General features: G+C 57.3%; 2 protein-coding genes and 1 long non-coding RNA gene across 9 annotated transcripts; 2 read left to right on the forward strand and 1 right to left on the reverse strand.

Annotated features, from left to right (window-relative positions):
• The first annotated feature begins 1,405 nt into the window (after positions 1 to 1,405).
• Positions 1,406 to 18,757, forward strand: JAK3 (Janus kinase 3). Of its 7 annotated transcripts, none has more exons than XM_078053643.1 (26): positions 1,407 to 1,818; positions 3,050 to 3,087; positions 4,147 to 4,339; positions 4,796 to 4,919; positions 5,215 to 5,347; positions 5,527 to 5,672; positions 6,052 to 6,346; positions 6,931 to 7,053; positions 7,153 to 7,310; positions 7,944 to 8,055; positions 8,299 to 8,485; positions 9,002 to 9,129; positions 9,354 to 9,485; positions 10,426 to 10,510; positions 10,769 to 10,894; positions 11,288 to 11,415; positions 12,130 to 12,262; positions 12,338 to 12,489; positions 12,632 to 12,782; positions 13,439 to 13,578; positions 13,659 to 13,848; positions 14,296 to 14,420; positions 14,668 to 14,840; positions 15,410 to 15,527; positions 15,912 to 16,022; positions 16,307 to 16,468. In XM_078053643.1, the coding sequence occupies exons 3-26, from the start codon at positions 4,156 to 4,158 to the stop codon at positions 16,331 to 16,333; spliced, it is 3,381 nt and encodes a 1,126-aa protein (XP_077909769.1). In that variant the 5' UTR covers positions 1,407 to 1,818; positions 3,050 to 3,087; positions 4,147 to 4,155; the 3' UTR covers positions 16,334 to 16,468. The 7 variants fall into 7 exon arrangements, with proteins under 7 accessions (XP_077909775.1, XP_077909769.1, XP_077909759.1 ...); XM_078053633.1 differs by lacking the exon at positions 16,307 to 16,468 and adding an exon at positions 17,428 to 18,757 and having other exon boundaries at positions 1,408 to 1,818; positions 4,143 to 4,339; XM_078053628.1 differs by lacking the exon at positions 16,307 to 16,468 and adding an exon at positions 17,428 to 18,757 and having other exon boundaries at positions 1,408 to 1,818.
• LOC118536796 (uncharacterized) lies at positions 10,871 to 21,405 on the reverse strand. The gene is made up of 6 exons (XR_013440687.1): positions 21,237 to 21,405; positions 15,366 to 20,524; positions 14,680 to 14,727; positions 14,328 to 14,497; positions 12,997 to 13,081; positions 10,871 to 11,003 (listed from the first exon to the last, which is right to left on the reverse strand). It is a non-coding gene; the product is annotated as an uncharacterized LOC118536796 (long non-coding RNA).
• INSL3 (insulin like 3) lies at positions 21,130 to 22,856 on the forward strand. Its single transcript, XM_036093831.2, has 2 exons — positions 21,130 to 21,406; positions 22,324 to 22,856. The coding sequence occupies exons 1-2, from the start codon at positions 21,130 to 21,132 to the stop codon at positions 22,524 to 22,526; spliced, it is 480 nt and encodes a 159-aa protein (XP_035949724.2). The 3' UTR covers positions 22,527 to 22,856.
• Positions 22,857 to 24,418: the final 1,562 nt, after the last annotated feature.

Raw genomic sequence — 24,418 nt, forward strand, 5'->3', positions numbered from 1 at the left:
GCTGCGCGGAGGTTATACTCATCCCCTCCCTCCCCCGACAAGCCCCACTGATGCTCCCAAGCAAGTCTCAGAGCACTAAGTCCCTAACACCCTGCCCTTCAGAAACACTGTGACCTGGTCCAGTCTCCCACCCTCTGCAGGAGCTCCCCTCACCTCCAGATCACTCTTTGGCTAACCCCACTTGTCCTTGGATTTCAGTATCAAAGCCGTCTCCTCCAGGAAGCCCTCCTAGACTCAGGGCCTCTCCTAGCAGCCTGGCCCTGGGGGCCACTGGGACAATTATTGGGTTTAATTTTTTTTTAAGTTTATTTATTTATTTAAGTAATCTCTACACCCAACATGGGACTTGAACTCACGACCTGGAGATCGAGAGTCGCATGGCTCTTCCGACTGAGCCAGCCAGGCACCCCTGGGTAATAGTTTAATATCATCTCTCCCACTAGACTGTCAGCTCCACTAGGCAGAGACTGGTCTGCTCTGGTAGGTGCCCCATAAGTGTCTGTGGGTGATCGAACTAAAGTCAACAAAATACATACATGCCAAAGCCATTTTTGTGCCAGGACATGTGATGGGATTTTGGAGATGAAAGAGTCCTCTAAAATCTATTCCCCAAACTCTACTTTCGGGGGTAAGGACACTGGGCTGGGTCGCCGAGATGCTGCCCTAGCCTCCTGCCTCCTCCACTCACGACAACTTCAGGGGCGTGAAAAAAATGATCAGACCTGACCCCTGCTCACCGCTCTACTCCCCCCCACTTCTTACCTCTTTCTGTCATTCCTGCCTCCTCTCTGCTCAAACTGCTCACCTCACTCTACCTCAGGGCCTTTGCACTTGAGGTGCCCACCACCGGGCGTGCTCTTTCCTTGTCCTACTTCAGATCCCGACTCAATTAATCATGACCTCTGCACAGAGGTCCCCCCACTGCCACAACCCTCCCCCCCCAGCCCCAGTCTGTGCCATCACTCTGCTTTTCTTTGTTTTTTTTTTTTTAAGATTTTATTTATTTATTTGACAGAGAGAGACACAGCGAGAGAGGGAACACAAGCAGGGGGAGTGGGAGAGAGACAAGCAGGCTTCCTGCCGAGCAGGGAGCCCGATGCAGGGCACGATCCCAGGACCCTGGGATCATGACCTGAGTCAAAGGCAGACATTTAAGGACTGAGCTACCCAGGCGCCCCCTGCTTTTCTTTGTTATCCTTAATTAGTAATTGTCTCCCTGGCAGACCAGAAGGTGAGGTGAGCCTGCTTCTAGGGTGGGGTGTAGGGCATGGTGCACAGAAGGGGCCTGTTATGCTTCCTAGGGTCTCATGGGAGAAACACCCGGAAGAACTTGACCTTTGTCTGGGGCAACTTTCCTGCCTCCTTCCTGGGTAGATCAAGCCCAGTTCCCTTCTCTGGGTGCAAAATTAGTTCAGCCTGAATACCCAACCCAGATGTGCCTCAGATAGGTGAACTGAGGCCCGAGGAGCTGGGGCATTGCCAGGGCCCCCCAGTGAGTGAGCAGCAGTCCGGAGCCTGCTGAGAACCCCTCTGTGACCGGGGCCTTTCTCTGTGCTGTTGCTCCTCCCTTTAGGTCCAGGGTTTCCAGCACTCTGTCCGGAGGGCCGCTGCCTGGGGAGGCTTCTGGAACTTTCTGCCCCTCCACGGCCAGGCCCTCTCCCCTCCCTGTCCCCATCCCCCACATGGCCATGACTTTCGGTAAGTGACAGCAGCTCAGGAAGCCGAGGGGCCCACACAGGAAGGAGCCGACTGGGACTTTCCTCCGGCTGCTGCCCGGCTCTACCCTCCTGTCCTTAGCCCAGGCTTCCCAGCTGCCAGGTAAGAGCTGGTGGGGCCACATGGTCCTCGGGTGGGGGTTGGGGGGAATGTGTGAAGGGCTGTGGCTGGGGACAAGGCAAGGCCTCTGAGGAAAGCTGCCAGACAGACAAGAGCTGGGAGGGGCTGGCTCTGTGGCCTCTGCTTTTTCTACATAAGATGAGACCTCAAATCTCCAGCTCTCTGGACCTGAGTGAATCACTGTGCCTTGGGCCTGGAGTTCATGGCCCCTGGGGACACGGTTCCCAGCCTCCACCTCCCAGGACCCAGCCAGAGCTTAGGGTGACCAACCAACTGTAGGGGATGTGGGACTTAGGGTGTTAAAGCAGGGGCATTTTTCTGTGTCCCAAGCACCACGTCTGACTTTTTCTTTTTCTTTTTTTCTTCAATATTTAAAATATATACATATCTTTAAGATTGATTTTAAACAAAAGATACACATTGTGTGATTCCATTTACATAAAAGTGCAAAGACCATGATTAAGTCAACTATTAGAAATAGGACAGTGATCACCTTTGCGGGGAGTGACAGGGGCCCCAGGGCTCCTGGGACTGGGAATGTTCTGATTCCTGGTCTGGGAGCTGGTGACATGGGGGTGTCCCTAGAGGAAAATTCCCTTCCCCTCACGCCGTCCCTCCACCATAGGAACCACTAAACCACTGTGTCAAGGGACCTTCCTGTCTGGTTTAGCTGGCCTTTGTCAAGTGCTCCCTGGGCATGTTGCCAAGGATTGTGCCAGTTAGTGAGGATTAAAAACGTTGACACCTTGGGCTCAGCTCAGCAAACCAAGGCAGGTGGGGAGTCAGCCCATTTCACAGCTGAGAAAGTAGAGTCCCAGCTGTGGGAGCCCTGCCAGGGTCACAAAGCTTGAGTATGATGTGGTTGGGATTTGAACCCAGAGCCTAAGGTCTTTCCCTATCCCAACTCCAGGCTTATAGACTCGGTATGCTAAAACCTCATTAATGCTATCCCTCTTCCACCTCCTACTATTATTCTGGAACGTAGTTTTTTTGTTTTTTGTTTATTTGAGAGAGAGTGAGCGCACAAGCAGGGGGAGGGGCAGAAGGGAGAAGCAGATTCCCCTGCTGAGCAGGAAGCCTGATGCAGGGCTCGATCCCAGGACCCTGGAATCATGACCTGAGCCAAAGGCAGATGCTTAACCGACTGAACCACCCAGGCGCCCCTGGAACATGGTTTTTTACCCAATATTTTCTTTGTATCTTCCTTATTCAGGTCAATGTAAGTGGATCTACTACTACTCCCAGGTCAATGTAAGTGGATCATCTACTACTCCCTTTTCCCAGCTGGCTCGAAGCCCAGCCCTTCCCTCTGCCTAGCCAGGGGTCCTGAGCTCTGGTAATAAAGGGTGAAGGGCAATTTCCTCCTAGGCCCATTCCAGGGAGGGCTTCTTGCTACAGGAGCGTAAACAGTGGGAGTGATAAAGGGGACAGAGATGGTGATGGTGGTGGGCAGGTAAGACACAGAGGTCCCTACTGACTGAGTCATCAGTCTGGATCCAAGGCATGCTGCAAGGCATACCTCATACCAGCTGCAAAAGCTTCCAGCCCCAGCCCCAGCCCCAGAAGAGCTTGAGTCTCCTAGACCTGCAGGAAGTGATGGGCCACCCATGTACACGAACCAGGATCTATCTGCTTCTTGGTCTGCAAATGTGTACATCTGTGATTGATTGCTCATGCCTGCCCAGGGCAGGGGCTCTGAAGTAAAGTAGGTGCGGAGGCTGCAGATTGACTGGAGATGTCCACCCTGGACTGACAAGAATACACACAAATTATGTGTGTCAACCATCCTAAAAAAAGAAGAGAAGAATTCACACAAATGAGAGTGTAGAATATCCTCCAGACCCCAGCATAGCCCTTACTGGGGGTGTTTATGGCTCCTCACCTGTCTTGCACACTCAGCTCCCCCATTTCTCTCTTTCTCCACCTCTGTCTTTTTCTTTTTTTTTTCTTTGAGAGAGAGCGTGCTTGAGAGAGAGTGTGAGCAGGGGGAGAGGCAGAGGGAGAAGCAGACTCCCCACTGAGTAGGAAGCCCGACGTGGGGCTTTCTATGGGGCTCGATCCCAGGACCCCGGGATCATGACCTGAGCTGAAGGCAGACGCTTGACCAACTGAGCCACCCAGGCGCCCCTCCCCATCTGTCTTTCTCTTTCTGTGTCTCTGTTCCCCTCTCTTCCCTCTTTCACCAGCTTCAACCCTACCTCACCCTGCAGCATTTCTGTCCCCCCCCCCCCCCCCCGCACACCTAGAAGCTTTGTAGTCTCGTTTCCTCTGGCCAGAACTGAGTGGCTGCCTCTCTTTGTGTCCAGACAGGCTACACCTATGGCGCCTCCAAGTGAGGAGACACCCCTGATTCCGCAGCGCTCCTGCAGCCTCTCGTCTTCAGAAGCCGGTGCCCTGCACGTGCTGCTGCCCCCTCGGGGCCCTGGACCCCCCCAGCGCCTATCCTTCTCCTATGGGGACCATTCAGCTGAAGAGCTGTGTGTTTGGGCTGCTAAGGCCAGTGGTGAGTGGGTCCCTAGAAGACTGGGCCAAAGAGAGGAGTAGGGCTGTGGGAAGCCTAGACTGGGAGCTGGAATAGCTGTCAAGTGGAGTCAGCATGGGAGCTGGGGCTTTGAGGGATGAATAAGTTTGGAAATGGAGGAAGGTGCTCAGGGAAAGGCTGTGCAAAGACTCGGAGGCACGTGAGGGCAAACAGTTGGTCATCCCTTGACGTAAAGTGTACAGTGGAGGGAGCACTCTGGGGAGAAGGGCAGGGAGCCCCAGGAAGCAGGTTGTGTGTGGATTCTCTGCTAAGGGCAATGGGGAGCCCTGGAGTGTGTGTGAGCAGGGGCGGGACACAGCGTGAGAGCCCAAGGTGGGAAAGAGCCCTGCAGGGCTGCATGGGGTTCGTAACCATGGCAGCCCTGCAAGGGACAAGATGGGGAAATTTAGGAGGGTGCTGATGGGGGCATCCCCTCAGGCATCCTGCCTGTGTACCACTCCCTCTTTGCTCTGGCCACGGAGGACCTGTCCTGCTGGTTCCCCCCAAGCCACGTCTTCTCCGTGGAGGACTCGTGCACCCAAGTCCTGGTCTACAGGCTCCGGTAAGAAGCACATCACCCCTACTCCCACAGGCATGGGTTAAATGTTACCAAGAGGGGGTGCCTTTTGTTGAGGGCAAGGGGAGTTTAAAACAACAGTGATCCTACAACCTTATCATCTCCCTGGACTTCCCGGTGGTGCCCCAGGGAGGATGTGATCACCGCTCATTGCACAGATGAAGAACTGAGGCCAGAGGGTGTGCGTTGCTTGCCCAAGGTCACGTAACAAGTCAGTGGCACAACCTGGGCTCTGTGAGGTCTCAGCACGGTCTTCCACCCCTCCCTACCCCTACTCCAGGCTTCTCCCCTCCCCCAACAGCTTTTACTTCCCCAACTGGTTTGGGCTAGAGAAGTGCCACCGCTTCGGGCTACGAAAGGACTTGGCCAGCGCCATCCTTGACCTACCAGTCCTGGAGCACCTCTTCGCCCAGGTAGGGGTCTGCATGGGGCTTAGCCCGGGGCTGGGGTCCACAGGGCAACATCAAGGCTCGCAGTTGTGCGGCCTTGGCTGACCCTCTCTGTGGCAGCCCAGGGTTGGGAATCGGCCCAAGGGTGGGGGGGTCTGTAGGGCAACATCAGGGCTCACGGTTGGGCTGTGACCGGCCCCCAGCACCGGAATGACCTGGTGAGCGGCCGCCTCCCCGTGGGCCTCAGTCTCAAGGAGCAGGGGGAATGTCTCAGCCTAGCGGTGCTGGACCTGGCCCGGATGGCCCGCGAGCAGGCTCAGCAGCCTGAGGAGCTGCTGAAAACTGTCAGGTGAGGGCTTCCAGCTTGTGGTACCCAGCGTCTACCTGCGAGTGAGCAAATGTGGCTCCACTGGGGCATCCCTAGAGCTCAGGCTCCCATGAGGCTCCCCACCTACAAGCCCGCAGTGTGTCCATGTGAGCCAGGACCCCACCGACCCACTGAGGCTCCAGTGCCTGCCTCCCTCCTGCCGCTGAAGGCCTGTGTGTGTGTGTCCGTCTTGTGGACCCCAGTGGTCCTTCCCGCGTGTGTGTCCTTGAGTGTCTCCGTATGTGCCCCCCAGCTGAGGCCACACTTCAGCCCTTCAACTAAAATTCGGGTTTGTGTGTGTCCCTGTCCGTACCTGTGGAGATCCCTCCCCACAGTGAGGACCCGCTACCCTCACTCGTAGCTACAAGGTCTGCCTGCCCCCCGACCTGCGCGACCTGATCCAGGGCCTGACCTTCGTGACGCGGAAGCGCATCCGCAGGACTGTGCGCCGGGCCCTGCGCCGCGTGACCGCCTGCCAGGCTGACAGGCACTCGCTCATGGCCAAGTACATCATGGACCTGGAGAGGCTCGACCCGGCCAGGGCGGTAGAGACCTTCCTCGTGAGCCTCCCCGGGGCTGCTGGTGGTCAGGATGCGCAGGGGCTGCTCCGAGTGGCTGGTGACACCGGCATCGCCTGGAGTCCAGGAGGACAAGAGGTGCGGGCGGCTGCTGGGCAGGGCCAACGGCGGGGGCGGGGCCTAGGAGGGAGGGGCAGGAGAGTGGGCGGGGTGAAGGACGGGAGAGACTGAGGGCTCCGATAGGGGCCAGCTGAGTGAGTGGTGGGGCTGAGCCAGGGGTGGGGGCGAGAACGAAAAATGGGCGGGACTTAGAGGGATGGGACTGGTTGGGCGGGGGGCTCAGGGCGGGGCTACCTGAAGGTCGGGGGGAGGAGTCAGGACTGAGACGGGGCGGGGCTCCCGGCTGGATTGAGAGAGACGGGGAGGTGGAGTGGAGCTAAGCGAGGGAGGGCCTCAGGGAAAGAACCGGCCCACCGAAGAAGATGGGGTTGAGCAGAGTTGGGGTGGGAGACACTGGGGATGGGCTGGGGAGGGTTTGTGAGGGATGGGATTGATAGAAGGGCCCGGGGTTTGGCAGGGGCGTGGTGGGAAGGGGCCGGGGTTGGGAGAGGCTTAGAGGGTCAGGGCTTACGGCGTGGGCTGGTGGGGTCCAGGCTTCCAAGAGGGACTGGGGGCTCCGAGGGGACGGGACCGCCAGCTTCAGCCCTCCCCCTCGTTCCCAGGCCCTCCAGCCCTTCTGCGACTTTCCAGAAATTGTGGACATCAGCGTCAAGCAGGCTCCGCGTGTTGGCCCGGCCGGGGAGCACCGCCTGGTCACCGTCACCAGGACAGACAACCAGATCCTGGTGAGTGCTGGACCCTCTCCCCTCCCGCCTAACCCCGACTGCGGGGACGTGGGACCGTCGCCTTCGGGCCGTAGCGGGCGCTGACGCGGATCCTCACAGGAGGCCGAGTTCCCGGGGCTGCCCGCCGCGTTGTCCTTCGTGGCGCTCGTCGACGGCTACTTCCGGCTGACCTCCGACTCCCGGCACTTCTTCTGCAAGGAGGTTGCGCCGCCGCGGCTGCTGGAGGAGGTGGCCGAGCAGTGCCACGGCCCCATCACGTAAGGGTCCGCCCCGCATGCCTCCCCTCCGCCGCCAGAGCTCGGTTCGAATCTTGGGCACTCCCCTTCTCGCTGCCTCAGTGTCCTCCCCTCCCAGGAGCCATGGAGAGGGGTCAAGGGCTGGAACAGCGCCTGGTGCACGGTTGGCGCTCAATGAGACTAGGCTCTCCCTTCTGCTGCTGTCCAGGGCAGTGGCTTCCCTCTCTCTGATTCCTCAGGGCCCCAGGGCCGATTCCTGGGGATGGATGACACCAGGTTCCACCGGCAGCTTCTTCTTTAATCACCTAGTAGAAGCCCTGATTTTTGGCTCATTTTAAAAAATAGGAAGGAGATGGGGTGCCTGGGTGGCTCATTCGTTAAGCGTCTGCCTTTGGCTCAGGTCATGATCCCAGAGTCCTGGGATCGAGCCGCATCGGGCTCCCTGCTCTGCGGGAAGCCTGCTTCTCCCTCTCCCACTCCCTCTGCTTGTGTTCCCTCTCTCGCTGTGTCTCTCTCTATCAAATAAAAAATAGGAAGGAGAGAGGGAATGTTAGCTGGTGAGGGTCCCAGGGCTTCAGAGGAACCAGGAGGATTAGAACCCAAGTCTGCCTCCATCTCTGTGTCTCTGTCTTTTCCTCCGGCCTTTCTCCACAGCCTGGATTTTGCCATCAACAAGCTCAAGACCGGGGGCTCACTTCCTGGCTCCTACGTTCTCCGCCGCAGTCCCCAGGATTTTGATTGCTTCCTCCTCACTGTCTGTGTCCAGGTTGGTCCACCACTAGGAGCCATGTGGGCAGGGAGGGCTTCCTGAAGGAGATGACATTTGAGCTGAGACCTGGAAGATGAGTCAGTATTTGCTCCTGGAGGAAGGGGAGGGTAAAGGCATTCCCAGTCGAGGGAATGGCTTATGCAAAGGCTTGGAGATTGGAACGAGCCTGTGGTGCTGGAGGAAGATGGGGCGAGGGAAAAGTACTGCCCACTTCCACTCAGGGACCACTCCTCCTTGCAGACCCCCCTGGGTCCTGATTACAAGGGCTGCCTCATCCGGTGTGACCCCATGGGAACCTTGTCCCTGGCTGGCCTTGGCCGTCCCCACAGCAGTCTCCGAGAGCTCTTGGCAGCCTGCTGGGATGGCGGGCTGCACGTGGACGGGGTTGCGCTGAACCTCACCTTCTGCTGCACTCCCAAACCCAAAGGTGAGCCCGCCCCCTCCCCTGAGTGGAGCAATCGAGCTGGGGACCTGCCTTGTGCGGCAGGGGGCAGAGATTGCGGGTCGAGATGGGTTAGGGAAGAAAAGGTGATTTATGTGCTTGTGGAATAGATGCTATCTTCAGGCATAACGAGATCCAGTTGCAGCTGGATCCGAGAGATGTCACTGACTCTTAGACTCTCTCCATCTCTTGCCTCTTCCTCTGGGTGAATTTCACTCTCAGACAAACCCCTTGGATGGGACAACTCTGAGGCGTGAGTTCTTCAGAGTCTTCCAGAATCTCTAGCAGAACCGAGACTAGGTTGCCTGCTCATCAGTAACCCTCCCCGCCCCCCTCCCCCGACTGGGGCTTCCTAGAGTCTCAAATAAACCGCGTACCTTGGAGTCCTCACCTCAGGGTTGGCTTCTGGGAGAGACCCCAAATTAAGGCAGGGAGTGAGCAAACCTTAGGGGGCCTTCCACCTCTGACCGCTCTTTTTCTCCCTCCACCTCCTCCCCGTAGAAAAGTCCAACCTGATTGTGGTGCGGAGGGATTGCAGCACACCCACATCAATCCCTGTTCAGCCCCAATCCCAATGCCAGCTGAGTCAGATGACATTTCACAAGATCCCTGCTGACAGCCTGGAGTGGGTAAGTGGCCCCAGGAAATGGAGGGGGGACCTCAGTTGGGATTCAGACACTGGGTCCTCATCGCACCCCATTTACATCTCTGCTGTGTGGCCTCGAGCATGTGACATAACCTCCTTGTGCCTCTGTTTCATTATCTGTAAAATGGGGCCAGGGCCAGGGCCAGGGGCCAGGATCCCACCAGGAGCCCCCTTACCAGCCTCTCATGTTGCCCCCTCACCCTCCAGCATGAGAACCTGGGTCATGGGTCCTTCACCAAGATTTACCGAGGTTGTCGCCACGAGGTCGTGGAGGGGGAGGTCCGGGAGACGGAGGTGCTGCTCAAAGTGATGGATGCCAAGCATAAAAACTGCATGGAGGTGAGTGTGATGGGGACCAAGACTTTGGGGTCAGGACTGGCTGGAGAGAGCGTTGTGGATTCAGGGAAATTTAAAAACACACAGGTCTTAAAACAACAGAAATGTAGCTGCAGCATCTCCAAACCATGAAATACAGAAGGGTCAGGGAATTTAGATGGAAACAGAAAGAGTACACCAAATAGAAGAAACAGCCAGTGCAAAGATCCTGAGGCAGGGTTGTGCCTGGCATGTTTTTTGGGTTTTTTTTAAATGATTTTATTTATTTATTTGAGAGGGGGGAGGAGGGAGCACAAGCAGGGGGAGCAGCCAAGGGAGAGGGAGAAGCAGATTCCCTGCTGAGCAGGGAGCCCAATGCAGGGCTCAATCCCAGGACCCTGGGATCATGACCCAAGCTGAAGGCAGACACTTAACTGACTGAGCCACCCAGGCGCCCCCGTGCCTGGCATGTTTAAGGAACGGTGAGGAGGGGGCGTCTGGCTGGCTCAGTTGGAAGAGCACACGACTCTTCATCTCAGGGTCATGAGTTCGAGCCCCACATTGGGTGCAGAGATTACTTAAATAAATACAACCTAAAAAAAAAAAAAAAAGTGACGAAGGGCCACTGGGCTGGAGAGAAGTGAGCAAAGGAGAAGAGGGGAGTGATGTGGATGGAAGCATCAGCAAGGATTGGGCCACCCAGGGAAGGCATGAGTCCTCCTTGAACCCCAAGTCTCCCACTTCTGTGTGAGGGACCCAAGGTGGATTACAGTGGAGACTTCCAGCCCCCATCAGAAAACCATGATAGAGTCCTGTGTATACCAATGGTGGACTCCAAGGTCAAAGGAGGCTTGTGGTGAGGTGCCCTCCTGAGGCCGATTTGTGAGCAGCAAGTTTGGGGTGCTTGGTCTGATCCTGGAGTGGGAGGAACCCATGGACCTTCTCTCCCTTCTCCTCTCCCCAGTCATTTCTGGAAGCAGCGAGTTTGATGAGCCAAGTGTCATACCAGCATCTCGTGTTGCTCCACGGCGTGTGCATGGCTGGAGACAGTGAGACAGAACCCTCACCCCCGCCCCCACCCTTCCTCAGGGAGACCATCTAGGGCAGCATTAGCGATACAAACCCAGAGCCCGCCCTGGCTGGGGCCCCGTGTCCCCCAGGGTCCCTCACCCTGTTACCTGTGTCCTTCATTTGTCACTTTTGGGGCAGCAGCTCCAAGCTCCCACCGATACCCAGATCCACAGAATTATCTCAAGTCAGACGGGCCTGGGTTCCAATCCCACCTCGCTGTGTACCCCCCTCTGTAGCTTTGCAAGGGTCAAGTTACCTCTCCAAGCTCCAGTTCCACCAGATTCGTACAGCAACTATTTATCAGGAGCCCGGGAGGGGCCAGGAGCTGCGCTCACAGTGTGGAACACGACAGGCGGGGCAAGGTGATACATGATCGTGTGTGAGGGGGCGGCTCAGGCCACTGTGGGTGGTCAGAGGCTGCTAGCCCAGCTTGGAGATTAGGCAATGATTCTGGATAGGCAAAGGTAAGTTCTAGGCAGAGAAGGCAAAGATAAGTAGGAACTAGGGAAGAGGAGGAGAGGAGGCAGGATGTCCCAGACAGAACATGCAAAGGGCTGGAAGTGCCCTTCCAGGCATCTCGGGAAATAGTTGCCACAGGGGAAGTGAGGAGGAGGAGAGGTGAGTAGGCTAAGGACGGACGGAACAGTTCGAACTGAGAGCTCCAGGGAGCCCTGAGGGTAGGGTGGGGCGGAGCCTGTTCAACATCGCTGCAGTCCTGCCTCCCAGCCCTGCCCCTCCCTGCTGCCTGCCGCCAGGTATCATGGTACAGGAATTTGTACACTTGGGAGCGCTGGACACCTACCTGCGCAAGTGTGGCCACCTGGTGCCAGCCAGCTGGAAGCTGCAGGTGATCAAACAGCTGGCCTATGCCCTCAACTATCTGGTGAGTGCTCCTCTGCTTGCTCTACCCTCTATGCAGAGAACGGAGGGGCAATTGAGAGTGGGCTCTCTGGTATGTGTAGGAGTTTGGTAAGGATGCAAGGGGAGGGCATTTTAGGGAACAGCATACATACAAGCTCAGAGATGTAAGAGCGGGAGAAGGGAACAGGTGGTCATTGGTGGATTTCAGTGGGGAGTATTGAGCCATGAGGCCAGGCAGGGGGAAGGCTTCCCAGAAGAAGGAACATGGGAGCTGGGCCTTGAGGGTTGAATAGAAGCTCATCAAGAGGAGAAAAGAAGGAGGGTGTGTCAGGTTGAGGGCACAGCCTGGGCCAAGGCCTGCAGCTTAGAAGATGAGTTGCATGTCCTGGGATGCATCCAGCAGTTCAGTTGGCAGGAGACCAGTGTAGAGATGTGGAAGAGAGAATGTCATAGGAAGAGTGATCATGTATCTCAAAGGGCCTTGAATGCTAGACTGAGGACCTCTGACTTTATCCTAAAGGCAGTGGGGAGCCACAGGGTGGGTTTGAAGGGGAGGGACACAGGGCAGCACAGGGGGTGAACCAGAGGAGGCAGGACAGGCCAGTAGTCTACGGAATGGTCTAGAAGTATGGTCTGAGCAGCCCCAGGTGGGCTTTGAAGGATGTGCAGTGGTTCTCCAGCCAGACTATTCATCCAGCAAACCCTCCCTGGCATTCTCTATGCCTGGCCCCCCCAGGAAGACAAAGGCCTCCCCCATGGCAATGTCTCAGCCCGGAAGGTGCTCCTGGCTCGCGAAGGGACTGATGGGAACCTGCCCTTCATCAAGCTGAGTGACCCTGGTGTCAGCCCCTCTGTGCTAAGCCGGGAGAGTAAGTCCGGAAGGGTGGAGGGAGGGGCCTAGTGGGGCAGGGGAGCAGACCCCTGACCCCAGCCCCACTCCCCAGTGCTCACTGACAGGATCCCCTGGGTGGCCCCCGAGTGTCTCCAGGAGGCCCGGACACTCGGCTTGGAAGCTGACAAGTGGGGTTTTGGTGCCACAGTCTGGGAGGTGTTCAGCGGGATCCCAATGCCCATCAGCACCCTGGATCCCGCCAAGGTCAGAGCACCCTCATTGGCCTCTAGAGTGCCCATTTGGGAGAAGGGTGGGCTGAGGTCCAGCTTGGGGAGGATGGGCTGGTCTAGGGTGGGGGGCTCCTGAGGGTGCACTGGGAGTGACCAGCCACTCTTCTCAACTTCAGAAGCTCCAGTTTTATGAGGAACGGCAGCAACTGCCTGCCCCCAAGTGGACGGAGCTGGCCATACTGATCCAGCAGTGCATGGCCTATGAGCCAGGCCAGAGACCCTCCTTCCGTGCCATCATCCGTGACCTGAACAGCCTCATCACTTCAGGTGCCCACTGGGCCGGGCAGGGTGGGCAGGGCTGGCCTGTCATATTAGGCCCCGAGGCAGGGGGAGGGGGGGAAGTGAAATTTGCACGCAGAGCCAGCCCTGTGTGCTTGGCAGGGTTGCAGTGGTTGGTGACTGTAACAGTCAGCATGAACCTCAACCGCTGCTGTAACAAACAGACCCCCTTGGCTCCAGATCGAACGTGATGGATATTTACCTTTCATTCAGTGAGGGTGTCCAGGTCAACAGGCACCTCTCCCTTTGTGGCTCTACCCATCCCATGGCCTCAGGTCCGGCATCCTCTGCAGACAAGAGAGAGAGACTGTGGAGGGTCCCATGCCAGGTTTCCATGGGCCAGGCCTGAAAGAGCCGCCAGCACTTCTCCCTCATCAGACTGAGCTCAGTCATGTACCACACTTCACAGCAGTGGAGTCTGGGAAATGCCCTTCTGTCTCCAAAACTATATGTAGTTTGCACAGCATGCAGAGCACATAAGGGGTCTGCCTTTGCCCAGTCGGCCTCTTTTTCCAGCCCCCCCACCCCGCAAAGTAGGCTTGTGCGGAGAAGGTAAACATGCAGATCGAAGTCCCCTGGCAAGTCAGCTTAGGAGGGGGACCCCAGGCCCAATGTACTGGTCCCTTACTACTTGTGCCCTGCAGATTACGAGCTCCTCTCAGACCCCACGCCCGGTGCCTTGGCGCCCCGTGATGGGCTGTGGAACGGCGCCCAGCTCTACGCCTACCAGGACCCTACCATTTTTGAGGAGAGACACCTCAAGTACATCTCACAGCTGGGCAAGGTGAGGTGCACCGGGCTGCGGCGGGCGGGGAAGCGCCCATGCACCCCTGCACTTGGGACACCAGCCCTGCTGTCCCCCAGGGCAACTTCGGCAGCGTGGAACTGTGCCGCTATGACCCGCTGGGCGACAACACGGGCGCCCTAGTGGCAGTGAAGCAGCTGCAGCACAGTGGGCCAGACCAGCAGAGGGACTTCCAGAGGGAGATCCAGATCCTCAAAGCCCTCCACAGCGACTTCATTGTCAAGTACCGCGGTGTCAGCTACGGCCCAGGTGAGCCATTTCCCCTACCCGGTGCTCTTCAAACCACACGCCCTCAGCCTCCTGCAGTAACATTTTAGGGTGGTCTGGGAACACCAGGAGGGGCGCTATGGATGCTCTTGCTTAATCCAGATTTGGATCCCCTACGGTTCGAATTCCCGCTCTCTCCCTTAGCAGCTGGGAGACCTTGGGCAGGCGATTTAACCTCTCTGAGCATCGGTTTCTCCACCTGAAAAAGGGGTCACTATCAGGTTTAAATGAATCAGTGTGTATTGTAGAAAGTACTCAAGAGCCCTTGGCGAAAAGTGTCATGGTTGCTGTTCCCATTTTACAGAAAGCAATACTGAGGCCGGGAGGGGCCCAGGGTCGTGCTCTGATCGGGGAGGAAGAATCGGGAGGGGCAGCAGACAGAGTTGGGCCCTGTGGTGACCCCTCCCAGCCTCCTCGCGCCTCCCCTAGGCCGCCAGAGCCTGCGGCTGGTGATGGAGTACCTGCCCAGCGGCTGCCTGCGCGACTTCCTGCAGCGCCACCACGCGCGCCTCCCCGCCAGCCGCCTGCTCCTCTACGCCTCGCAGATCTGCAAGGTGCGGGCCGTGCCCCGGGACGCGGGCGCCGACGGGGCGAAGTCTGGGCGGGGGTCTGCGTGGAGTCGCGGGGAAGGCTGAGGGTTGAAGTTTGGGGGTCCAGGTCAGGTTGGAGGAGCGGTTGAGTTGGGGCTGAGGTCAGGCCTGGGGTGCAGGATGGGTCCAGGGCAGAGTCAGGCTTGGGCTCGGGGTTGGGTTTGGGCTGGATTCCAGGTTATGCGGGAGTCTACCTCACGCGCGCCTGCAGGGCATGGAGTACCTGGGCTCCCGCCGCTGCGTGCACCGCGACCTGGCAGCGCGTAACATCCTGGTGGAGAGCGAGACGCACGTCAAGATCGCCGACTTTGGCCTCGCCAAGCTGCTGCCGCTCGACAAAGACTACTACGTGGTCCGCGAGCCCGGCCAGAGCCCCATCTTCTGGTGGGAACCCCGCCCCCGCCCCCGCCCCGGCCCACCTCTCCTCCCCACTACTGGGGCCCCTACCTCGCTCCCACCTTCGTGAGCCCGCCATGGCCCCGCCCTTCCCACAGTCCTGGCCCCGCCCCTAAACACTGGCCCCGCCCCTGCCCCTACAGCTATGGCCCTTCCTGACCCCGCCCAGGCCCCCACTTCTCCCCACTACCCCCCGCCCCTCCTCCCCACTGTCCTGGGCCCGCCCCGGCCCCGCCCCTCCCGCAGCCCCAGCCCTTGCCGGGCCACGGCCTTCCTACCGGTGTACAGTCCCTTCCCCACAGCCTGGTCCCACCCCGCTCCGCCCCTCGGCACTGGCCCCGCCCTCCAGAGCCACGGCTCCGCCCTGACCCCGCCCAGACCTTCCGCAGGGTTGGAGAATACCCCATCCCACAGGCGGGGAAGCTCTGACGCCAGAGCTGGGACTGACCTTTTCACAGCCCCCACCCACCACTGACCAGCTCCCCCCGCCCAGGGTTGTTCCCTTTCCCGTACTCTGCCTCACTTTCGCATCCCAAGACTTCCTTGTCCCCCTCCAGGTACGCCCCGGAGTCCCTCTCTGACAATATCTTCTCGCGCCAGTCCGACGTCTGGAGCTTCGGGGTCGTCCTGTACGAGCTTTTCACCTACGGCAACAAGAGTTGCAGCCCCTCAGCCGTGAGTCAGCATCCCTGGATTCCCCAGTACCCTCCTCTCCCCAACCCCTTCCTGGCCAATCCCTGCCCCGTTTGTGCCCGAGTCCCTCTTTTGTTCAGTGTCACCTGGTCCCAGCATTATATAGGCCCTCTATAATGGGGAGGACCTCTCTTCACTAAGGCTGACCCCCACTACCACGGGCAGCCCGCTCCCCCTCCATCACGGATGACCCCTCCTCCTCCCTTACGCCTGGCCCCTCTCCCCACCGCGGATGATTCTCTCCCTCCCTTCACTATGGCTGCCCCCTGCCCCCCCACCCCCACCCCTCTCCAATCACTGGCAGCCCCTCCTCCCTCCTTCACGGATGGCACCTCTCCCACCACCGGCGCTCCCTCTTGGCCCCAGGAGTTCCTGCGGATGATGGGATGTGATGGAGATGTCCCGGCCCTCTGCTGCCTCCTGGAGCTGCTGGCTGAGGGCCAGAGGCTGCCCGCGCCTCCTGCCTGCCCTGGTGAGGTGAGCACTGGAGGGCCTGCCTCAGTTTCCCACTCTGGATTTTCCTGGGCAAGCCAGATGGCCCCTTTGGGTCTCCCCACCTCCTGTTGTCTCTTGATTGAGAGCATACCCCGGGGCATGAATCTGCAGGGGAGTTTGGCTTCTATTTTGCTGTTCTCTCACTGTATGGCAAGGTGCAAACACTTTCAGAGCCTCAGTTTGCCCATCTCCAAAATGGGAATAACAATGCCTTATGGGGGGGCGCCTGGGTGGCTCAGTCAGTTAAGCGTCTGCCTTCGGCTCAGGTCATGATCCTGGAGTCCTGGGATTGAGCCCCGCATCGGGCTCCCTGCTCAGCGGGAAGCCTGCTTCTCCCTCTCCCACTCCCCCTGCTTGTGTTCCCTCTCTCGCTGTCTCTCTATCAAATAAATAAATAAAATCTTAAAAAAAACAAAAACAAAACACAATGCCTTATGGGGTGGGGGAAGATTAGACAAGTTAACACCTCTCCAGTGCTCAGCTTAGGGTCCAGCTCACTGTCAACACTCCATAAATGTTAACGACTCTTACAGTTTATCGTCACAACTTTTGTGGAAATGTCTAACATGAGGTTGGTCATTCATAAATTGATCTGCCCAGGGGCACTTGAGTGGCTCAGTCAGTTAAGCGAATGACTCTTGGTTTCCACTCGGGTCATGATCTCAGGGTGGTGAGATCAAGCCCCATGTCAGGCTCTGCACTGCGTACGGAGTTTGCTTGAGATTCTCTCCCCCTCCCTCTCCTCTCCCATGCTCTTCCCCCCAGTGTGCTCTCTCTCTCTCTCTCACAAATAAATAAAATCTTTAAAAAATAAATAAATAAATGTATCTGCCCAGGCCACAAATGTTTATGGAGCGTTGACTGTGTGCCGAGCTCTGTGCTGGGTGCTGAGGACCCAGCAGGGGACAGAACAGATACTACCCTGTCCTCCTGGTAACCAGCAGAGGTTAACAAGAACATTCTGGTCTGGTGGTTATCAGTGTCTAGAAAGAATTGAACAGGAGGAAATGAGGGGGTGTGGTGGTGGTCAGGGGGCCCTTTCAGAGGGGGTGATCCTGAAGGAGGAGGAGGAGACTACCCATAGGGAAAGCTGGGAGAGGGCATTCTCAGTGGCAGACACAGCATGTGCAAAGGCCCTGAGGTGGGAATGAGTTTGATGCCTTTAAATAATGAGATGGGGGCAGATGTGGCTGCAGGGAACAAGAGAGGGGGTGATGGAAGGAGACAGGGGAGGGCATGAGATTTTGTTCTAAGACCTCTAGGGAGCCATGGGAGGCTTTGGAGCAGGGGAGGGATGGAATCTAATTTATATTTTAAAATGGTGAATAGGAGTCATGTCCTTCCTACCGCTCATATGTGACCCTGTTGTCTCCTCCCACCCCCTCAGGTTCATGAGCTCATGAAGCTGTGCTGGGCCTCTAGCCCGCAAGACCGGCCAACATTCAGTGCCCTGGGCCCCCAGCTAGATGCACTATGGAGTGAAAGCCGGGGCTAGCAGAGAGTGTGAAACTCACGCCTTCCCTGCTTGTCCGGAGGGAGAAACGCACTTACTTCATTTTTATATCTCCTGCACACCTATCTGTGGGTTCTGGTCTTTGTGAACTGGCTGTGTGACCTTGGGCAGGAGGTTGCCCCTCTCTGGGCTTCCTGCTTCACAGAGACCCCCAGGGGGCAAATGACATTGCATTTGGGGAGCATCCCTGGCTTGTGGGGCAACAGTAGTCTTGTGGCCTCAGGAACTTGTAAAAATTCAAGATGAATGCCTTGGTGGGGCCTGCGGTGCCTTGAGCCCGGAATCTAGGAGCCAAATTTAAGCCCCTCCCATCTTCCTATCCTCTCAGGGTTTGGCCCTGAGCTTCCTGTCTCAGTGAAGATCTTGCAGATCTTTAAATACATGATCTCCGGCTTCTGTTCCAACATCCCTCTTTTGCTGGAGGAAGCCACAGACAAAAGCAGTTGCCCTGGTTGGAAATTCACTTTCCGGGGGGGAGCCTGCGTGACTTTTTGGGCTCGTGTGGGGAGCCAGGAGAGGCTGGGGTCCCAGTCCACCCTAACTGTACCAGAGCGTCCCGGGCCTTCCATTTGCCCACTTGAATACTGGGACCCTTTCTATCCCAACCGGAGGGTCACTCAGTTGATGACGCTGGAGACTTACAGGAGCTTTTCAGCAGCTGAGAGAAGGAAAGGCATTCTTGGCAGAGGGAACAACATGGTGAGAGTGAGGAGGTTCAGAGTACAGAGGTTAAGAGCCCAGCTGTTGGAGCCCACGGTTCTGCCACTTAATTGCCGAATGATGGTGGGCAACTTGCCTCCCCTACTGGGTCTCAGTTCCATCCCCTGTACAATGGGCAGATAAATGGAGCTGGCTTCTTGCTATACACAGGCAGCTTCTGGAGGCTGGTGAGAAGGCATCTGGTGTAGGTTAAGCCCCTCCCTCCCCCCCCAACTCCTCACCTGCCTGCAGTCTTTTCTACCACTTTTGCCCCCTGGAAAACTCTTATTTATCTCTCAAAACCCCAGCTGTCACCTCCCTGCAGCCTTCCCTGGCATGTTCCCACCACTCCTCACCTGCCGTGTACTTACCTCTGACCCCAGGACTGGGGTCTCTGTCCAGATCCCTCTCCTCTGACCTGGAGGCTCCCTGGGGGCTGGGATGGGACAGGTACAAAGGGGACTCTGGGAGTGTTTGTTTAATGAATAAAGTTGGGTGGAAAGAATGGTGTGTTGCTGGACTTGGGTGATGGGGAATTTTGGGGGGTGTGTAAGCTGGGGAGGAATGTAGTTAGGGCTGGGAGATGGAGATCCCCTGGGGGCCACAATGGGGGCCTCAGGGCAGGCTAGGGGGAGGAGAGACAGCAGGGTGGGGCATTGGCTGGGGTCCTGGAGGACAGAAGCCCTACCCCCAGCTCCAGCTGCTGGCCTTGGCTCTGTCCTAAGGAACTGATTACAGGCTCTTGGTGGGTGGAAGGAACAGGCTGCTCTGGGGGGGGGGGGGTCAGAGGGCAAGGTTGGGGTGGGAGGCTGTGGGGAGGGGTCCAACATCAGTGGTGACCAAGCAAGTCTCCCTCAGGACTGCTGGACAGATATGAGGAATAACCGAGAGAAAGAGACCGATAGAGATAGAGAGATTGAGAAGGAGAGACAGACTCAGAGAGACAGAGAGGGCAGGAGAGAGACAGTCTCCCTCTCTCTCTCGCCTACTCTCTTAGCCCAGGGAAAGCCACCTGCTTTGGTGAAAAGCTGGAGGGGGCTGCTCTGAGCTCAAGCAAGACAGGGTTTTCAGCTCAGGCTCTCCCTTGCCTTGGATGGAGTATCCTCCCTTCTCTCTGCTCGTTTCCCTCCTTGGTAAACCAAAGTCTACAGTGAGCAAACACAGCCAGCTTCATTCTGGGCCCTGCAGTCCCTGCCCCGCCCAAGGAGACCCTGATAGGGGAGAGACAGAGTCAGCCAACAGCCCCAGCCTCCTGTGACCATGGCAAGCGCGGTGACCCCCTCTCTGAGCCTCAGTTTCCTTACTGATACAGGAATAAGGACAACAAGATTCTGATTGCTCCTGGTCTCAGATGGCCGGCTGCCCGACCACCACCTTGTGGAATCATTCTCAGTTTATCTAGTTCACCTCTCTAAAATGGTTGTTGTTGTTGTGAAAAAGACTCCTCAGCCAGTGCTCGCCCTGGGGGAGACACACCCAAGGCCCTGGCCCAGGCAGAGACCCTCACTGTTTTGTGGCGCCCTCAGCCTCTCAATAACCAGTGTTGAGGTTAAAACCACCGTTGTGGTTCTTACTATGATTACAAGATCCCCTTCGGCACCACCCATCAGGAAACTTCGAAAAAGTCAAGGTTTATTACTCACAAGACCTCAGCCAACCTAGGGTTACCCACTGAAGTCACTGGTGGAAACAGGAAGCCAACTCGAGCTTGGGGCTCTGCTTTTACTGGGGTCCAGGGGTGCGGGCCTAGGGTTTCCCCAGCTCACTCTTTATTGGTGGATTTCAGACGCAGAGCAGGAATTTAATGTTCTGAGCTGGTCAGCACGCGGCTCCCTTCCCTGGCCGTGGTGGCCCGAATCACTGGTGGCCCGAATCACCGCGTGTGGCTGCGGAGGGCCTCCCGCTGAGGACTCGGAGTTTCTCGCAGCTCTGGAGGCTGGAAGTCAGGGTGCCGGCAGGGCCGGGGTCTGGTGAGGAGGCTTCCTGGCTTGCACATGGCTGCCTTCTGGCCGGGTGCTCACGTGGAGCGGGAGGGGTGTGGGGGCACGTTCTCTGACCCCCCCTTCTTAGGAGAGCACTGACCCCATTGCGAGCCCCCCCTTCACTACCTGCTGATCTCCCGGAGCCCCCACGTCCACAGACACCATCACGACACAGTCAGGATGGGGAGTCGGGCTTAAACACAGGAATTGAGGCGGGGGGGTCTGTATGGTTAGGGCTCAGCCTGTCAGTATCCAGCGTCTGGTTGGACTGGCCCCTGTGGTTGCACGCCCTTCAGCAACACCCATCAGGAAACGGAAAAAAGGAAAGGTTTCTTACCGACAAGACCTGGAGCTCCCACAGCACCCCCAGGGCGGGCCACACAGTGAGGGGGTGGGGGGGTTCCCTGGCTGGGCCTCTGCTTTTATTGGGGTCCAGGATGGGGGTGTGGGGTTCCCAGGGCTCATTGCTTATGGTAAAACTAAAACATAGGAGCGGGAATTTAAAGCGCCAGAAAGGAAAAAACAAGTGACCCCAAAGGCCAGTTCTCAAAAGCAACCACGAGCTCTCAAACAAGGGCGCCTGGGGGGCGGGGGGGCCGGAGAGCTGGCTGTTTATCAAGCGGTGTGTCTGGCAAATAAGTTTATTCCAGATAGCTATCTTTGAAGCGGATGCCTGGGCAATCAAAGCTTAAGTCAGGCACGACAAAAAAGCCTGGCTCAGTGGGTGGAACATGCAAGTCATGATCTCAGGTCCTGAGTTCGAGCCCCACCTGGGGCTTAGAGATTACTTAAAAAAAGAGAGAGAGAGAAAGAGAAAACCCAACTGCGGGGTTTACACTACACTTGCACTCAGTACTCACCCCGCCCTTGACCTTCTCCCTGAGCCCTCCGCGGAATGCTCTGTCCCCATCCAAGGTCCTCAGCTGGGGCGGGCTGGATGCCTATAAGAAGGGGTCCCCGCTGGGGCCGGCCTCCCGCCGCCATGGACCCCCGCCTACTCACCTGGGCCCTGGTGCTGCTGGGCCCGGCTCTGGCGCTCGTCCTGGGCTCCGCGCCCGCTCCGGAAGCGCGGGAGAAGCTGTGTGGCCACCACTTCGTGCGCGCGCTAGTGCGGTTGTGCGGGGGCCCGCGCTGGTCCTCCGAAGACGGGCGGCGGGTGGCTGGCGGCGACCGTGAGTGGGGGCGGGCGGGGACTGCGCTCTGGGGTTTCTAGGTGGGGCAGGTGCGCGCGGCGCTGGTGGGCGTCGGGGCGGGCGGCTGGGTTTGCACGCGCCTACCGGGGGCCCCTTGCCCGCGGCGCTGGTGTGTGCGAGCGCGCGAAGGATGCGGCCCCGGCCAGGCAGGAAATCAGTGCGCGGCGACCGAGACAGTCTCGCAAGTGCACGGTGAGGTTCTGCCTGATTTACATTTTGTGTCATTTGTTATGTAAATATTTATTTTTTGCATTAATTTTTGATCTTTAAAAATATTGCATTAAAATATGATTGATCTTCATTGTTGAGTTTTTTGGCGCCCCCTTGCATTGTGCGTTGAGGGCCAGTGCTCACTCTTCTCACCCTGCGCCGGGCCCTGGTGCTGAAGGTATAAAACGGCTGTGTGTGCCCACGTGTCACACGTGTGTGTCCTAGATGTACACACCTTTGTGGTACAGACACAGCTTGATGTGCAAAGGCGTGCGTGGGGGAGGGCCGGGAAGGGCCATGAGGGTATGTGCCTGTGTGTGTGTGTGTCCATGTGAGCCCACTGCCTGCACAGATGTCACATGTCATGTATATGTATATGTCATGTCACCCCTGCTGTCTTTGGCTTTGTAAAGTGTCTATGCGTCTGAGGGATAGGTGGCTTGTGGGAATGTGCACAGCAGGGGACCTGAGCGTGGGTGTGGGTCGAGAGTGCACACATCCGGATGGGGGAGTATATCTGTGCTCAGTAGACAGTAGGCATTTAATAGGTGCTCACTTTCTATTTGTGCACAAGATGAGCATTCGGTGGGTCACTCAGCAGGATGTGAGCGTGCAGGCGTGTGCACATATTGGGGAGGGGTCCTCTAGGGTTCCCTGCCCATGCTGAAATTCTGCTCTGTCCCCAGGTGAGCTGCTGCAGTGGCTGGAAGGACGACATCTCCATGGGCTGGTGGCTGAAGGGGACCCCATGCTGGTTCTCATTCCACAGCCCCTGCCCCAGGCCTCTCGCCATCACCACCGCCGGCGGGCGGCGGCCACCAACCCTGCCCACCACTGCTGCCTCAGCGGCTGCACCCAGCAGGACCTGCTGACCCTGTGTCCTCACTGAATCCTCCCCCCGGCTGTGGCCTCAGAGGATCCAGAGACCCAGAGGGGTCTGGTCTGGTGAGCTCCTGAAGCCACACAGCACCACAAAGCCCTGTCTGGGAGGACCTGTGTCCCCCACCTCCCCAAGGCCACCTTCCTCTGTGGGGCCAACTGCGAAAAAATCACACCTCCACCCTGGCTTGGAAGAGCCTTGGTTTCGCAGAGATGCCAGATACTCAGGGCCAAATGTCCTCCCGTCCGAGGAGCCCCAGGTGCCGCCCTCCCCGCATCTGTGCCACCCCCCTTGAGGTCTCCCCAGTGGTAAATAAATGAAGCTCCCGCAGAATCCAAAGCAGCTTTTTGCATTTTCTCAAGAAAAAGGGACAAGGCTGCATCAGCCCTTGTGCGGGTTGCCCCCCGGCAGCTGGGGACCCCCCACCACTTTCAGGAGCTTGTTAGCAACTTGAGAGTCATCATGATACAAAGTGGGGAAACTGAGGCCAGGGGAGACGGCTGCGTGCCAAGGTCAAACAGGGAGGGAATGGCCAAGTGCAGGATTCGAATCGAGGTCATCTGTCAAGACCCGTGGTGGGGGGCCTTAATGTTACTTAAAGTCCACGTGACAGTGGACAGACACACAGACATTGAAATGAGTCACAGTGAACACTTACTGATCCAACTCTGACCATTTTTCTCACTCGCACCCTCCCTTCCCCTGAGATGGAACTTGCATTCTAGGACTCCCAGGGCAAAAGGACCAAGCATTTGACTATGTGAGCCAGTCCATGTTGTTACTTTCCTGAATCTGCTGTCACAAATTACCAGAAATCGGGAGTCCTAAGACAGAACTTTCTTTCCTTACAGTTCTAGAAGCCAGAGACAGAAGTCGAGGTGGGGCAGGGTTGTTTCCTTCTGCGAGGCTCTGAGGAAGAATCTGGTCCGTGTCTCTCTCCTGGCTTTTGGTGGCTGCTGGCAATCCTTGACCTTCTTTGGCTTCTAGATGCAGGACTCCAAGCTCTGTCTCTGTCTTCACGTGGCTTTCTTTTCCGTGTCTCTGTGTGTTCATTTCCGTCTCTTGTAAAACCACTCTCATTGGATTTGGGGCCCACCCCATCCTAATCCAGAATGATCTCACCTTGATCTTTACCTTAATTATATCTGCAAAGACCCTATTTCTTTTTTTTTTTTTCTAGGATTTATTTATTTATTTGAGAGAGAGAGAGAGAGAGAGAGCAGGGGGGCCGGAGGGGCAGAGAGAATCTCAAGCGGATTCCCTGCTGAGAGCAGAGCCTGACTACGTGGGGCTCGATCTCACCACCCAGAGACCATGACCTGAGCCAAAATGAAGAGTCAGATGCTTAATCAACTGAGCCATCCAGCCACCCCAGCAAAGACCCTATTTGCAAATAAGGCCATATTCTAAGGTTCCAGGGGGATGCATACTGTTCAGTCCAGTGCGGCAGGGGAGCAGGACTCTCTGCCGGGGAGATGGCAATGGGGAGCCGCACGTGTGTGGGCAGGGGCAGGATGAGGCCAGACCTATGTTAGAAACCCCCGCAGACCCAGTGTCACCCAGGCCTGCCTTCCCCTGCCTGGATGCTGCTTCAGCTTCCACCTCCCAACAATCCACACGGCAGCCACAGGGGTATTTAAAATTTAAAAATCAATCATGTCATTTCCTTGCTCCAAAGGTGCCATCACTCTCAAAATATCTCCCTCTCCTCACCCCAGCCCACAAGTCCCCAGGTGGCCAGCCCCTGTGACTTCATGTTTCTCCTCCCTCCAGATCCTCTTTACTCACCAAGCTCCAGCCACGGCCTCTTTGCTGCAACTCGAATGCTCCCTGATTATCCCACCTCAGGGCCTTTGCACATGCTATGCCTTCTGCCTGGAACACCCTTCTCCTGGCTCTTC

This window comes from Halichoerus grypus, chromosome 1 (assembly GCF_964656455.1).
Source record: "Halichoerus grypus chromosome 1, mHalGry1.hap1.1, whole genome shotgun sequence".
Taxonomy (NCBI): Eukaryota; Metazoa; Chordata; class Mammalia; order Carnivora; family Phocidae; genus Halichoerus; species Halichoerus grypus.

What these genes read in the sequence shown, in the direction of transcription:
- JAK3 (XM_078053633.1), top strand. Translation starts at nt 4,156, where the DNA reads ATGGCGCCTCCAAGTGAGGAGACACCCCTGATTCCGCAGCGCTCCTGC. An exon ending in TGGAGCACCTCTTCGCCCAG is followed by an intron (nt 5,348 to 5,526) that starts GTAGGGGTCTGC and finishes ACCGGCCCCCAG; the next exon opens with CACCGGAATGACCTGGTGAG. An exon ending in GGCCAGAGCCCCATCTTCTG is followed by an intron (nt 14,841 to 15,409) that starts GTGGGAACCCCG and finishes GTCCCCCTCCAG; the next exon opens with GTACGCCCCGGAGTCCCTCT.
- INSL3 (XM_036093831.2), top strand. Translation starts at nt 21,130, where the DNA reads ATGCTCTGTCCCCATCCAAGGTCCTCAGCTGGGGCGGGCTGGATGCCT. An exon ending in GCGGGTGGCTGGCGGCGACC is followed by an intron (nt 21,407 to 22,323) that starts GTGAGTGGGGGC and finishes CTCTGTCCCCAG; the next exon opens with GTGAGCTGCTGCAGTGGCTG.